This window comes from Lutra lutra, chromosome 12, assembly GCF_902655055.1.
Source record: "Lutra lutra chromosome 12, mLutLut1.2, whole genome shotgun sequence".
In the NCBI taxonomy this organism is placed as follows: Eukaryota; Metazoa; Chordata; class Mammalia; order Carnivora; family Mustelidae; genus Lutra; species Lutra lutra.
This window is the reverse complement of record NC_062289.1, coordinates 5606978-5621789: the sequence shown is the minus strand read 5'-3', so window position 1 is coordinate 5621789 and position 14812 is coordinate 5606978. Positions and strand designations below refer to the sequence as shown.

The 14812-nt window shown below is 38.4% G+C and overlaps 1 protein-coding gene across 8 annotated transcripts in view; it reads right to left on the bottom strand.

Annotated features, from left to right (window-relative positions):
* The window catches only part of NETO1 (neuropilin and tolloid like 1), a 126522-nt gene that overhangs the window by 106842 nt on the left and 4868 nt on the right, over positions 1–14812 (bottom strand). For all 8 annotated transcript variants that reach the window (XR_007121998.1, XM_047698242.1, XM_047698239.1 and 5 more), the window contains one exon: positions 10586–10834. Coding sequence is in view for 7 of the 8 variants with exons in the window: in XM_047698242.1 (XP_047554198.1) it covers positions 10586–10834 (249 nt within the window). In the remaining variant the exon portion in view is untranslated. The remainder of the gene's footprint in view (positions 1–10585; positions 10835–14812) is intronic.

The following is a 14812-nucleotide window of genomic DNA, read 5'->3' as shown; positions in this document are numbered from 1 at the left end:
CAAGGTCCTGGGTTCAAGCCCTGAGTAGGACTCTGCACTCAGCAGAGTCAGCTGGAGATTATCCTCCTCCCTCCTCCCCCTCCCTCTAAGCTCTACCCACCCACTGTTTACTCTCTCTCACTCTAAAATAAATAAATAAAATAAGGAAAAAAAAAAGACAAACAGAAACAAAACCTTACGTTGCTATTAACCTAAAATACATTGGTATATTTGAACTGATACATAAACTTCATGGTAACTACAAAGCAAAAAACTATAGACACATAAAAGATACTAAGAATGGAATCTAAACATCACACAAAAGACATCAAACTACAACAGAATAAAGTGAGAGAAGAAGAAAGGAATAGAGAGGAACTACAAAATATGTCTCAATAAATTTAAGAAGATTAAAAATGTCAAGCATCTTTTCTTACCAAAAATGTATAAAACTGAAAATCAATTAAAAAAAGAGGGGCGCCTGGGTGGCTCAGTGGGTTAAGCCGCTGCCTTTGGCTCAGGTCATGATCCCAGGTCCTGGGTTCGAGCCCCACATCGGGCTTTCTGCTCAGCAGGGAGCCTGCTTCCTCCTCTCTCTCTGCCTGCCTCTCTGCTTACTTGTGATTTCTCTCTGTCAAATAAATAAATAAAAAATCTTTAAAAAATAAAAAAAATAATAAAAAAAGAAAACTGGAAAAATCGCAAATATGTGGCGATTAAACAACATGCTGCTGAACAACTAACGGGTCAATGAATAAATCAAAAAAGAAATAAAAGAGACAAATGTGAAAGTGAAAATATAGCATACCAAAAGCAATGGGATGCAGCAAAAGCAGTTTGGAAGAGCTCAGAGGCCTATCTCAAGAAAGAAGGATGGGGCGCCTGGGTGGCTCAGTGGGTTAAAGCCTCTGCCTTCGGCTCAGGTCATGATCCCAGGGTCCTGGGATCAAGCCCTGCATCGGGCTCTCTGCTCAGCAGGGAACCTGCTTCCCTTCTTCTCTCTCTGCCTGCCTCTCTGCCTACTTGTGATCTCTGTCAAATAAATAAATAAAATCTTAAAAAAAAAAAAGGAAAGAAGGAAAAAACCTCAAATAAACAATGTAACTTTTCACTTAAGAAACTAGAAAAAGAGGAACAAATGAAGCCCAAAGTTAGTAGAAGAAAGAAAATAATAAAATTAGAGTGGAAACAAAGAAAGACTAAAAAGAGGAAAGCTGGTTCCAAAGAGCTGTTTTTTTAAAGATTAACAAAACTGATAAACCTTTATCTATACTCACAAAGAAAAAGAGTGAGGGCTCATATAAATAAAATCTGAAATGAAAGAGGGGAAGTTATAAGTGACCAAAGGAATACAAAAGATCATAAGAGACTACCATGAACAATCATACACCAACAAATTGGACAACCTAGAAGAAATAGACAAATTCCTAGAAATATACAGTCTTCTAAGATTGAATCAAAAGTAGAAAATCTGTATAGACCAATTGTTAGCAAGGAGATGGAACCAGGAATCAACAACCTCTCAATGAAGAAAATACAAGACCAGATGGCTTCACTGGTGAATTCTAACAAACATTCAAAGATTTTAACAGCTATCATTCTAAAGCTCTTCCAAAAAATTAAAGAGGAGAAATGCTTCCAAACTCATTTTACAGGGCCAGCACTGCCCTGAAATCAAAACCAGACAAGGACACCACAAAAGGAAAGACAGAAAAAGAAGGAAGGAAGGAAGGAAGGAAGGAAGGAAGGAAGGAAGGAAGGAGGGAGGGAGGGAGGAAGGGAGGGAGGGAAGGAAGGAAGAAGGAGGGGGAGGGAGGGAAGAAGGAAGGAAGAAAGGTAGAGAGGAAGGAATGGAGAGAGAGAGAGAGCAAGAAGGAGGTAGGGAGGGAAGCAAGGAAAGGAAAATTGAAAAGTGAAGTCGTTATCCCTGATGAACACAGATACAAAAATCCTCAAAAAATATTAGCAAATTGAATTCAATAAAAATGATCAATGTACACCAGGATACACTGAGATTTTTTCCAAGGATGTAAGTATGGTTCAATGTCCACAAATCAATCAACATAACATACTGCATTAACAAAATGAAGGATAAAAATTATAGGATCATCTCAAATAGACACATAAAAAGCATTTGATAAAATTCAACATCCATGTATGATAAAAATTCTCAACAAAGCAGGTATAGAGGGAATGTCCATTAACATAATAAACACCACCTGTGGCTATAGATGTGGAGCTGACATCCTACTTAACAGTGAAAAGCCAAAAGCTTTTCCTCTAAGATTAGGAACAAGACAAGAATGCCCACTCTTGCCATTTTTATTCAACAGAGTGTTGGAAGTCTTAGCCAGAGCAAGAAAAAGAAATAAAAGGCTTCCAAATTAGAAAGGAAGAAGTGAAACTGTCACTACTGGAGGACAACATAATTCTAAATACAGAAAATACTAAAGACTCCACCAAAAAACTATTAAATGAATGCAAATCAATAGCAAAAATCTGTTGTCTTTTTATACACGAACAGTAATCAGATTAAGAATCAAGAAAATCCTTAAATTAAGAAAACAACCCCATTTACAATTGCTTCCAAGAAAAAAAAAAAAAGTCTGGGAATTAATTTATCCAAGGAGGTGAAAGTCCTATACACTGAAAACCTCAAAACATTGGTGAAAGAAATTGAAGAAGACACAAATAATGGAAAGACATTCTGTGCTCATGGGCTATAATAATTTATATTGTTAAAATATCCATATTGTCCAGAATAACCTATAGATTCAATGCATTCTATATCAAAATCTCATTGGCATTTTCACAGAAATACATTTTTCACAGAAATAGAATAAATAATCCAAAAATTCATATGAATCACAAAAGGTCCTAAATGCCAAAGAAATATTGAGAAATAAAAACAAAGTTGAAGGCATCGTTCTCCTTAATTTCAAACTACAATACAAAGCTATAAACAAAACAGCACAGCCCTGGCATCAGTCAAACAGAACAGAGAGCCCAGAAATAAATTTATGCATATATAGTCAACTAATTTATGACAGAGGCAAGAATATAATGGGGAAAAGACAGTGTCTTCAATAAATGGTGTTGGGAAAACTGGACAGCCACATAGAAAAGAATGCAACCAGACCACTACTTTACACCATATATAAAAATTAATTCAAAATGGATTAAAGACTTGAATATATGACCAGAAATCACACAACTTCATAGAATAAAACATAGGTAGTAAGCTCCTTGACATCATTCTTGGAAATATTTCTTTTGGCTCTGACTCTAAAGGCAATGGCAACAAGTGGAAAAATAAACAAATGGAAGTATATCACACTAAAAAGATTCCGCATGGTAAAGTAAACCAACAACAAAATACGTAAAGAAATCATACAACTCAATAACAAAAAACTATCTGATTTTCTAAATGGGAAGAGGTTCTGCATAGACATTTTTCCAAAGAAGACCTATAAATGGCCACCAGGCACATGAAAAGATGTTCAACATCTCCCCATCAGGGGGAGATGCAGATCAAAACCACAAAGAGATATCAGCTCACATCTCCAAGAACAGCTATCACTATCATCACAAAGACAAGAAATAACAACGGCTGGCAAGAATGCATAGGAAAGGGACCCCCTCATGCACTGTTGGTAGGAATATAAATTGATGGAGTCACTGTGGAAAACAGGATGGAAGTTCCTTAAAAAAGTAAAAATAGAGCTATCATATGATCTAGCAATTCCGCTCTGGGTATTTATTCAAAGAAAAAAGCCACTAATTTGAAAACAGATGCACCTCTATGTTCATTGCAGCCTTGTCTGCAAAAGCCAAGATATGGAAACAACCTAAGTGTGCATCAGTGAATGACAGATGAAGAAGATGATATATACATGTGCGTACATATATGTGTGTATATATATTATATGTAATACAAAGGGTTAATTCACATTCACACACACAGTGGAATTCTACTCAGCCACAGAAAGAATGAAATCTTACCATTTGTGACAATTAGGATGGATCCTAAGGGCACTATGCTATGTGAAGCAAATCAGCCTTAGGAAGACAAGCGTATCATTTCACGTATGTGTGGAGTCCAAAAAACAAAACAAATGAACCAACAAAATAAAACCAAAGTCATAGATGAAGAACAGTTTAGTGGTAGCCAGATCAAGGGAACTGGGGGGCAGGAGTGAAACTGGAGAAGCGGATCAAGAGGTACAAACTTCCAGTCATTAACAAATGAGTCATGGGGGTGTAATGTATGGCACAGTGACTCCAGTTAATGTATTGCATATTATTTATAACTTTATATGGTGATGGGGAAACTAGACTCATTGTAAACATTTTCCAGTGTATACAAATATCAAATCATTATGTTGTATATCTGAAACCAATGCAATGTTGTTGTACCTCAATTATATATATATATATATAAAGAGGAAATGTGATGTTATTTCACACATTTTCTATCTGACAGCCTTTGCTGGGCTGAAGTTAGACCATTTGGGGTCTACATGTAAAGATAATAGAAAGGCAACACAATGCTATCTGATCTAAAGTCATTCAATTTTTTATTTATATGTGAAAAACAAAGTAATCAAAGTCCTTTCAATTTTAGCTTTTAAGACCTTTTATTCTTTCATCTTTTAGAGCAAAGTTCAAATTAAAATTTAGTTGTTTAAAAATGATACAGATAGATAGATGTATGCATTTTTTTTTCTTTCCTACCAGAGCAGGTATCACAACTCTGATTATAAAGAGAAGCAAGTGTAGGAACTTTCAATAGGGTGAATACTCACCCATGCATTCACATTTCAAATACAAAGAAGAAAAGCACTGTGTGGGATAATTAAAATAGCATCGAGGCCATGACACTATTTTACCTAAATAATATATTTCATTTAATATGCATAGAAATCTTTTTAGAACACTCGATTTAAATCACTGTGGTGTATCACTTCCACTGCCTTTGATGTCAATCAGCTTGGAGTCTAAGAGGAAGCTAAGAATTGGGCAGAAGGTTCCTGAAACACTTTGAGCTCTCAGATGAAAGGTGCTGTTTAAGTACAAAGTATCATAATAATCTCAATATATTTAACAACTCTACTCACGTACATGGGGACACCTAACTCTACCTCACCTGTTTGGTATTTTGAGGCACAACCCTTAAGTTGAATTTCTCTAATAGGGTATATATAACATTGTTTCATAAAACTAATTCAGAAAAAGAAATAATCGAAAGAGGAAGATCATAAACATTATATGTGGGTGATAAGCAGAAAATGCCTCTACTAGGCATTACTAGGAAAAAAAGCACAAGGCTAACAAAAGAGACTTATTCCTAAAGAGACTGAAAGGATTACTTTCCCCAAGAGTAGAGCATCCTAGATGTTTGTCTTCCTTAATATTGAATAAAGCCCTTCGTAATGCCACTGGACTGGGGGCACAGCAGATGTTACATGTTTTCTCCTTCATTTATATTTTCCAGGGGTAAAGAAAATTGAGGCATATAGGGATCTGGCTGTAGAGGAGAATTATTTTCAATTTGAAAAGCATTCTCAGTTTGAGTCAAAAAGAAAATGTGGATTATAGACAAATGGTATTCTTCTGCTCCAAAATTCGTTTAAAGATTACTGACTAAAGTATTTCTCTTTTTTGATTTTTTTAATCTTAAAGACTTCTATTTACATAAGTCATACCAAAAATGTAGTATCCTTTTCAAAAATGAAAGTATTACTAATAATGCTAATACCTTTTCACCATGTCCCCATCTGGGTCCCTTCAATTCCTCCTCATTCTCCACCAACCCCTACCTAGCTAGGGCAACCATTGTTCATTTTTCTGCAATATATTTGATTTATTTATTTATTTTTATTTTTATTTTTTTTTAAAGATTTTATTTATTTATTTGACAGAGAGAGCTCACAAGTAGACAGAGAGGCAAGCAGAGAGAGAGAGGAGGAAGCAGGCTCCCCGCTGAGCAGAAAGCCCGATGTGGGACTCGATCCCAGGACCCTGAGATCATGACCTGAGCCGAAGGCAGTGGCTTAACCCACTGAGCCACCCAGGCGCCCTGCAATATATTTGATTTAAATCTTTCTTTCTTTTTGTTTACATTGTTTGTTTTTATTATTTCGAGTTAGCCTATTTTCTTTTATTTTTTGTTTATTTTTTATTGTGTCATGTTAACCGTCATACAATACATCATTGGTTTTTGATGCAGTGTTCCAAGATTCATCATTTACATATAATATCCAGTGCTCCATGCAGTACGTGCCCTCACTTTTTTTAAAAGATAAAAAAAGGGGGGACCGGGTGGCTCAGTGGGTTAAAGCCTCTGCCTTTGGCTCAGGTCATGGTCTCAGGGTCCTGGGATCGAGCCCCACATCGGGCTCTCTGCTCAGTGGGGAGCCTGCTTCCACCTCTCTCTCTGCCTGCTTCTCTGCCTACTTATGATCTCTCTCTCTGTCAAATAAATAAATAAAATCTTAAAAAAGATTAAAAAAAAAGTCCTATGAAGATGAGAAAACAGTATCATTTTACTACAATGAGCACTTTCTTATGTTTTCTCATTAACTGTGGGCTCCCAAATTGTCCATCATGTCACGTTTAACATTTTCGGTGATTCTGAATTCATCCCTCTTCTCCGAAGGGGGAGCACATTGTTGAGGAGTGCTCACAACACAACTGTGTTTACAAAGGAAGAAGAGAGGTTCCCTTACAGATCACCCTGGGGCCTCCCATCAGGCCTCTGGGTCCCTGGTCCCTCTTCAGGCCCCACCCTTGTCCTTTGCTTCTGCAGATTCCAAGGCAAGACCCAGCCAACCGCTCTCTGAGTCCTGCTCAACATCACAATTCTTACATGTGCCTGACTACAGCCCTGGGTGAATTCACAGGCGCACTGTGGGCCCGGGCACTGACACAGTACACAGAGATAAGCAGACTCCGTGAAATAAAAAGTGAGGACTAGTCCCGTGTGTCAGGAGAGAAAGGAGCTACCCCTTTAAGAGTGCTTCCATAGCTAGGGCGCCTGGGTGGCTCAGTGGGTTAGGCCGCTGCCTTCGGCTCAGGTCATGATCTCAGGGTCCTGGGATCGAGTCCCGCATCGGGCTCTTTGCTCAGTAGGGAGCCTGCTTCCCTCTCTCCCTCTCCGCCTGCCTCTTTGACTACTTGTGATCTCTCTCTGTCAAATAAATAAATAAGATCTTAAAAAAAAAAAAAAAAAAGAGTACTTCCATAGCATCTTTTCTGGCTCTGCCCTCCTACCCTGCATGTCCACACAGGACCTCCAGTTCGCTAGCTCCCACCCACCATCACCCCAGAACACAGGTGCCCAGAATGAAAAGGCTGTTTTTTAAAGTTGTGTAGGAAGAAAAGCCAAAGAGACTCAGGTATTAAGAAATAGAAACAAATTTTGAGACAAGAGTTGACCCAAATTAATGTCCCGGTCAGGCAGCATGAAAGCAGAGACAGGACTGAGGAACTGACCCGTGGCAGTCTGAGACGTAAGAGCACCCTTGAAAAACTGGTCCAGTGCCACAGAGAAGGATCATCACGAAACTTAGCCGTGTGCTAGTCAATAGCATTCATGTAATTAAGCTTTAATATTTGGATCGCACACCCACCATGCAATCTCATTATAAACCAGATACCCATGCACGTATGTTTCCTTACAAGGAAAGCTGAGCCGTGTGATTCCAAGAATTCTTACTGAAAGTGCCTGTAGGTTTACATGTGTGTATATATGTGTGCATGTGTGTGTGTATGGATGCGTACGAGTCTATAAGCATTTTCAGTCTTTTTGGCTTAGTTGATGTCATGCATTCTTAAAAGTGGGTATGTTCTCAGCAGGCTGACTTCAAGTTTCTGAGACTATCAGTGAAAATCCAGGTTTCAGACTGGGGGAAGCTCACAAACACAGTTTGTGACAACAGCCTTCCCACTGTTGTCTCTGCTTTGAGGTATTTTATGGCTTCCAACGCGAATAACGACAACCCCACACAGAGGCCAGGACCCATTCAAACAAACGAACAGGGAGAAGTGACATCTTACAGGCTCCCGTTTTGCACATCTGCCACCCAAATCAGAGCGAGAGCAGTTGTAATTTAAAGTCTCTGGGACACTTGTTCTCCCAATAAACTATAACAAGGCCCCTCTGTTCTTAAAGAACATGTGATCAAGTTAATAAAAATAATAGCAACCAAGAGCTGAGATCTCATATGAAGTGAAAAATCCATAGACAGGCATTTGTTGGCAAACACGCAACCTTCGAACACTCCAATGTGGTGGTCAATACCATCCCTATTTTATAAATTAAAATATGAGGCACAGAACATGAAGGATCATGTCCACAGTTTACAGCAAGCAAGAAATAAGAGAGCCAGTGTTGAGGCCAGATGTGTTCCAAAACTAGTGTTCCTCAGAACCGCGGTGGGGTCTAGCTCTGGAAGTGACCTGGTGGGCAGGGGGCATCCCCCTCCAATGTGGGGTCCACTCAGACCGCACCTAGTGACAGCACCTGGTGTCACCACTTGGTGACAGCAACTGTGATTCATGATTTAAATCATGAAGTTGACTTCACGATCTCTACCTTTTCAATTTCCCCAAATCACCACCCGAAGCACATTCCCATATCAAAATTAAGCCCAAATTAAACTGAAGCCTGCCTGACTCCCTATTCCCTAAATGCTGTCTGAATTATTACTAATCCCTGCCCCCTTCCTCTTTCATTAACTAATTGGCTTCCTCAGTCCTGCCTCTTTATGAAATGAGTTGTAGATGATTGTGCCACTCAGGCAATGGCCTTGAGCCATGGAACATCAACTTCGGCAGTCATGGAAGTTTTACAAGTCTCCTTTTATGGTCGTCCTCTTCCTTTGTACGCCAAGCCTACACCTCCCCGCGCCCTTACTTTACTCTAGTTTATCTAAATAGAAACAGGAGCCTCGCTCAATCCATAACTCATCCTCAGTTTCATGCCATCATCTCCTCACGTTTCCTTCTGATTCAGTAGTTCCTGGCAATAAAATCTCCTTTCATATACAGATATAGTAAAGTGACTCTAAAGAAACAAGATGCAAAGAACAGGGACCAGAGTGGCTTTTTCAAACCTTGGGAGACCACACTGAGCTCCAACATTTATGTTCTCTCTGGCAGAGATAGAAACGTGGACAGCAATGCTTATGTTGATAAAGTTGACCCTACAACTTTATGCAACCTCAATTTTAAATTCTAGACATTATCCCCATGATTTCCAATCTCAGGGTGAAGACATAACTTATAAAGGCCTAGAACTATCTTTAGGTCATGGTTATACTCGAAATTATCAGTCAAGAAAAAAAAAACACATTTCCGTGTATAACTCTAGCAACTAATAAAGTAATCTCAATGTTTGCAATTTTTCAGAACACATCAGGTTAGTTTAATCACCAATATGAAATAACCATGCCTTCTGTGAAAAATCCAATATTAACAAAACATAATTAAAACCACAATACCTCTTAGTGATACTGTGAAAACATTCCTAATGTTTAAGGTTAATACATATGATCGATTAATATATGACTTATTTAACATAAACCATGATATTGTAACCGAAGTCCTCATTAATCTTATATTATTATTTTTTTAACTTTCAGTGCTTGAACTGAGCAGCTAAGTCCTGCTCTTACATTACCTCCATAACATGTAATGGAAACTTCAACAAATTTTACATATACTACAATTTCATCTCCTGTCTGTTATAACTTTAGTAAAGCAATATATACAGACTGGAAAAATATGTAATTACATATAAATAACATGGTTTATGTAAAGTTGAGTCATCTTTCCATTAAAAAAATGACTTCACTTCATCAAATCTCAAATCGCTTCAGCCTGATGTTGCAATTTAAAAATGTGATAACCAATTTTTATTGTAACAAATGGCAACTCATCATCAAGTGAGCCAGTCGACATCATAGACCCTTTTTTTAATATTAGCAAGTTAAAAGGAAAATTGACATAGAATGCATAATTGTGTAATGATAAATAATGTCTGTAGACTTTACAAATGAATATTTGGCTGCTATGGGTCTCAGTTTTGCTTTCATCAGAACTCTCAGGAATTTGCATTTCTAAAAAGGGATTAGACTGCTTTATAGTAAGATCCATTTGCTTTAAAAATCATAATTTTCAGAACAAAAGAATATTTTATTCAAGTTCTCCAAAGATCATTTTGATGGATACATTTTACAATACTACAATTGCCTTTTCAAGTTTATAGGGATTCAATGTATACTGTAATTGGTTTCTTTATTACAGACTGCCTCTCAAATTACACATTTCAGCATAATGGAAATCCGTTTAATTAACTGTACTCCTGATGATCATGAAGACCCCTGAGTCATTACACTCACCTCTAGTGGAGGCTAAATTTTAAGGAAAATTTATTTTGCTTTCAGAATTTATGAAATGAAAAGAGAAAGCACTGTAGATGTGATTTTAAATAGAGCTAGACACTTACTTGAGAAAATAACTTGTCTTACAAAAGTTCTTCTACTATGACAACAGACAACTAAAGAAGAAAAAACATGGGAAAATAAACCAAACCCTCACTTACCAGGTGTGAAATTGTATCGAGCTGAAAATCCCATAGATTCCAGCTCTCCATCAGCAAAAAATTTAATCCATAGAAATCTTCCACTGGATTTTATTACAGGTGGATTTTGTTGTCCACAAAAACGTCCAATTATTGGAGAAAATCCAAAAGGTCCATCCCGAACTTCAATGTGATCAAATTTGCACTCCCAAGACGGTTCAATAGAGTACTTTTCATCAAAGTAAAGTTCAATGCACTGTCTTGGGGCAGCTGGAAAAAAGGAAAGACTATGTCTAGAAGGCCGTTTTTCAATCTTTAGGTAGATATTTATAATTCTACTTCAGGTTGTACCTGTACATCTATCAAACTTTGAGCATGACGTGAGTAGAAGAGCAAAGCAAGTCTATAATACAGAGCATTCTAAGGGATAACATTTCCACAAGAATGTCTCGGGGATGCTCCTTAAAACTGGTGATGTTGCACAAAAGATTATTGAGATATAAAATGACTGTTTCAATGTCTAACACAGACCTCATAAATCACAGAATTTTTTGTGAAAGACCACTAACGTCAGGTTTAGAAAGTAGAAAGACATCTTTCTGTCACTTTGCTCGTATCTTCTTAGGTGTCCAGTTTTAAGGTCAAAAGCCACTTACGAGTTGTTAAGCATAGAGTTACCCAAACATTCGAAAACTCCCAGTCAGATGTCTTGATTAGACCCAAGTGCATATACAAGGGTATTAAGAAGAATTTTTCTAGTACACAAATCTCACCACATCACCCTCAGGTTTAAACTTAGCAATTCTCAATCAGCTACAGGAAAGTGATTGATGCACTTGACACTGCAGGACCCTTGAGGGTCTCATACTACTCAGACTTCCAGGGTCTACCTATTCCCAAGTTCTGGCCACTGCAGAAACACTGTTTTCTAATGCAGAATGCTCTTTTGGGCTCTCATGTATTTTAGCACTTTCTGGAGTATCTACCTCCAATTTGCTGACTCCTGTTTATGCAGGAAAACCTTGTTTATAAGAACCACCCGTCTGAATCTACTCACTAAGGAAAAATGTATTCACCTTCTTAATTCAGCACTCAGCACAGTACTTGTCATTGAGGATTTCTCAAAAAAAAAGAAAAGAAAAGAAAAGAAAAAATAAAAAAATCTCTTTTGGGTGAATAGTAAATGAGGTTATCATAAATGTGTTTTGGAGCTCTGTACAGCATCAGGAAGAGCCTCAGAGGGCTCGCAGCTCTACAGACCTCCACATTGGATGCACTTACTAAAGCCCTGCCATTTCTCCCTTGTCCTGTCCAAAACAGCTCAAAATCCTGGCACTCCAGACTGGTATTCAGCCAGGATACCCCAGAATAGCCATAACAGTTGTCAAAATATCCGTACACATTTATCCTAGTTAGTAAACAGCTGTTGCCTTGAGTCCTTTGAGTGCTCTCCTGCGGTGTGGCCCTCCTCAGGGACCAACACCCTCCAGAAACTTGCAAGTTATGACCCGGTAAGCATGGCCTGCTCCCCATGTGGTCAGTAATCATTCTGAATGACTGCTGTCCACACCACACCAGTTCTTAAATGTGTATTGAATATCACCCTTGGTGGCTTTAAAACAAAAGCCTTGGATGTCAAAAATTTAGAGGGAATTGAGATACATGATGAATTGGAAATTAGAGACATACAGAATAATCGAAGCTCATTTGGTTAAAGGTCAACGCATGTGACAAGCCTATTTTAGGGAATATTTTTAATCTCTGAAAATGTTTGTAACTCTTTGGACATTGTAAAAGAAACATTTATTACTCTTCAAGAAAAACCAGGGATGGTTTTACCTACCACTACGGTATAGTCACAAAGGTCAACAACTGTAGTATTAGCATATTGATAGATTTGATGAAGTTTCAATAATTTTTTTAAAAATATCTGAAAATTAGAAAGTATCCTAAGAAATTACTTGGAAAACCATGTTTTTCTTTCCCCCCTTGAGATTATTTGTTCAGCAACAAAAAGGCAAAGGCTCAAGAAACTGGACCTACTGATGTAGTAGAATTCAGTATATCATTTGTAGGCATTAGTATCTTATAGCCTGTGCCTGTTTATCTGCTCATCGGCAAGCCAGTATGATAAGTTTTATAAGGAAATAAGCTATTTGAGAATGTAGGATATTTCTTTCAGATGTAAATAACATATGCCTAGGGAACAATAAAGCATTGAGAACAACTGTGCTAATTTACTTAAAACTAAGGAAGCAACATCCATCCATCTATTTTTCCCTATTAGGAAAGGCACGGCCATCGAACATGGACTCACGTACGCATACCTTCATTTTCACTGTTGCTTAAGTCCTGCCCAACGTAAAACAAACCTCCCAATGTTCCTTTACAACACATACTATCACTGTGGCCTTTGGGGGGCCACACTTACGGGGACAGCTCATCTTCTTTTGGTCAGCATGTTGAAGTTAACAACACACACTCACATACAAAATTCCACTAACTGAATTTTCAAAGGCAATAAAATAGGGTTTTATAAGTGAGCATGTCATGTGGTTGTTTTAATTCAAAACAAGTGATTATAGTACCTGGATGGCATTGGAAGCTCTCAAGGTTCAGCTCCTTACACTTAACGTTTTCCTTCCCTTTGAATCTCTCAATTCACAGCTGCCTTTCACGTCCACATTTTCTCTAAGTCATCTGGTATCTGATCCTAACGTTCCTTTATGAGAGGTCTTACCCTCCTAACCTGTCCATGGGTACACTGAAGACCTGAGTACTTTCACCTGAAAACTGCACATAGCTGCAGAACATTGCCCCCTCTTCGAGGGAGTTTTAGGACAACCTGAAACCACGAAAGGGATCTTCCTTTCTGTGACCTCCACTGTTCATCAGAACCTGTCCTACCTCAAGAAACTTGACTAATGATATAGAACATTCCTAGATTTTACATTCACCTTTTTCTACAGAAGAGGCTACTCTTTTCAGAATTAAACATGACAATTTGCCCCCCTGAAAGCAGAAAAGACAAAAAGACAAAGAAAGTAACTGCCTTCCTACAGTGGGTCCATCAACACCCACCCCCCACGTCTCCCCGCCGCTGTGAGTCATTTCCCACCTCCACTGAGGCAATGAGTGCACACGTCCTAAAGTTACTATCAGCTTCTCAGTGGCCTCATGCAATAGATGTGTTTGCTGTTACCTTACTTGTCTTTGCTGTAATAGTCGGCATTTTGGCTACTCCCTTCCTGCTGAAATGCCACCTCCATTATGTGCTGGGGCATCTTTTACCTGATCTCTAGTCCCCCTCTGTGGTTCGTCCTTCAGAGTCCCCGTTACCTTCTCCTTACTCTCCCATCCCTTACCTGCTGTTTTGCAGAAACCCATTTTATGTCTTCTTTCCACTATTTCTAGACCAGAGTTCTGGGTAACACTGGCATCCCAATGGATGTATATATTACAATATAATGATGCCTGCAGCTCCATCAAAGACAAATTAAACCAGACTTCTTGGGGACAGACCCAGGGATCTGTATTTTTTGAAAGATTTATAAAATAGTGCTCCAAATACTCTCTCCGGATAATTTTATTCATACCAAGAGCCTCAACAACAATTCATATTTATAACCTATAAATATCTATTTTCAGCCCAGAGCTCTCCAGTGAGCTAAAGACTCACATATCTAATTTCTTTACGTGACATCTCTATAAACACCAAAGCAGAATTCATTATTTTTCCTTTAAACCCTATTTCTCCACCCATATTCTTTACCTGGCATGGAAATTCCATCTATAGGGGCGTCTTGGTGGCTCAGTGGGTTAAAGTTCTGCCTTCAGCTCGGGTCATGATCCCAGGGTCCTGGGATCAAGTCCCACGTGGGGCTCTCTGCTCAGCGAGGAAAAGCCTGCTTCCCCCTCTCTCTGCCTGCCTCTCTGCCTACTTGTAATCTCTGTCTGTCAAATAAATAAGTAAAATCTTAAAAAAAAAAAAAAGAAATTCCATCTATATGTCACCAAGAATCATGTCGGGATTTCCTATCTCTCCTACCTACATCCAGGCACTTGTGACTCAGTTTCCTAAAGACCTCTTATCTCTCCCTTTGACCCACAGCCAATGTTGTTTGTGCTGTTCAGGCTCTTACTATACTAGATCTTACTAAGAGCTATGGCTTATGTGGTCCGTCACAGTAGTCTCTGCTTACTACTTTTCCTTCCGTCACCTCACCAAAATATCAGCTTATTATTTTT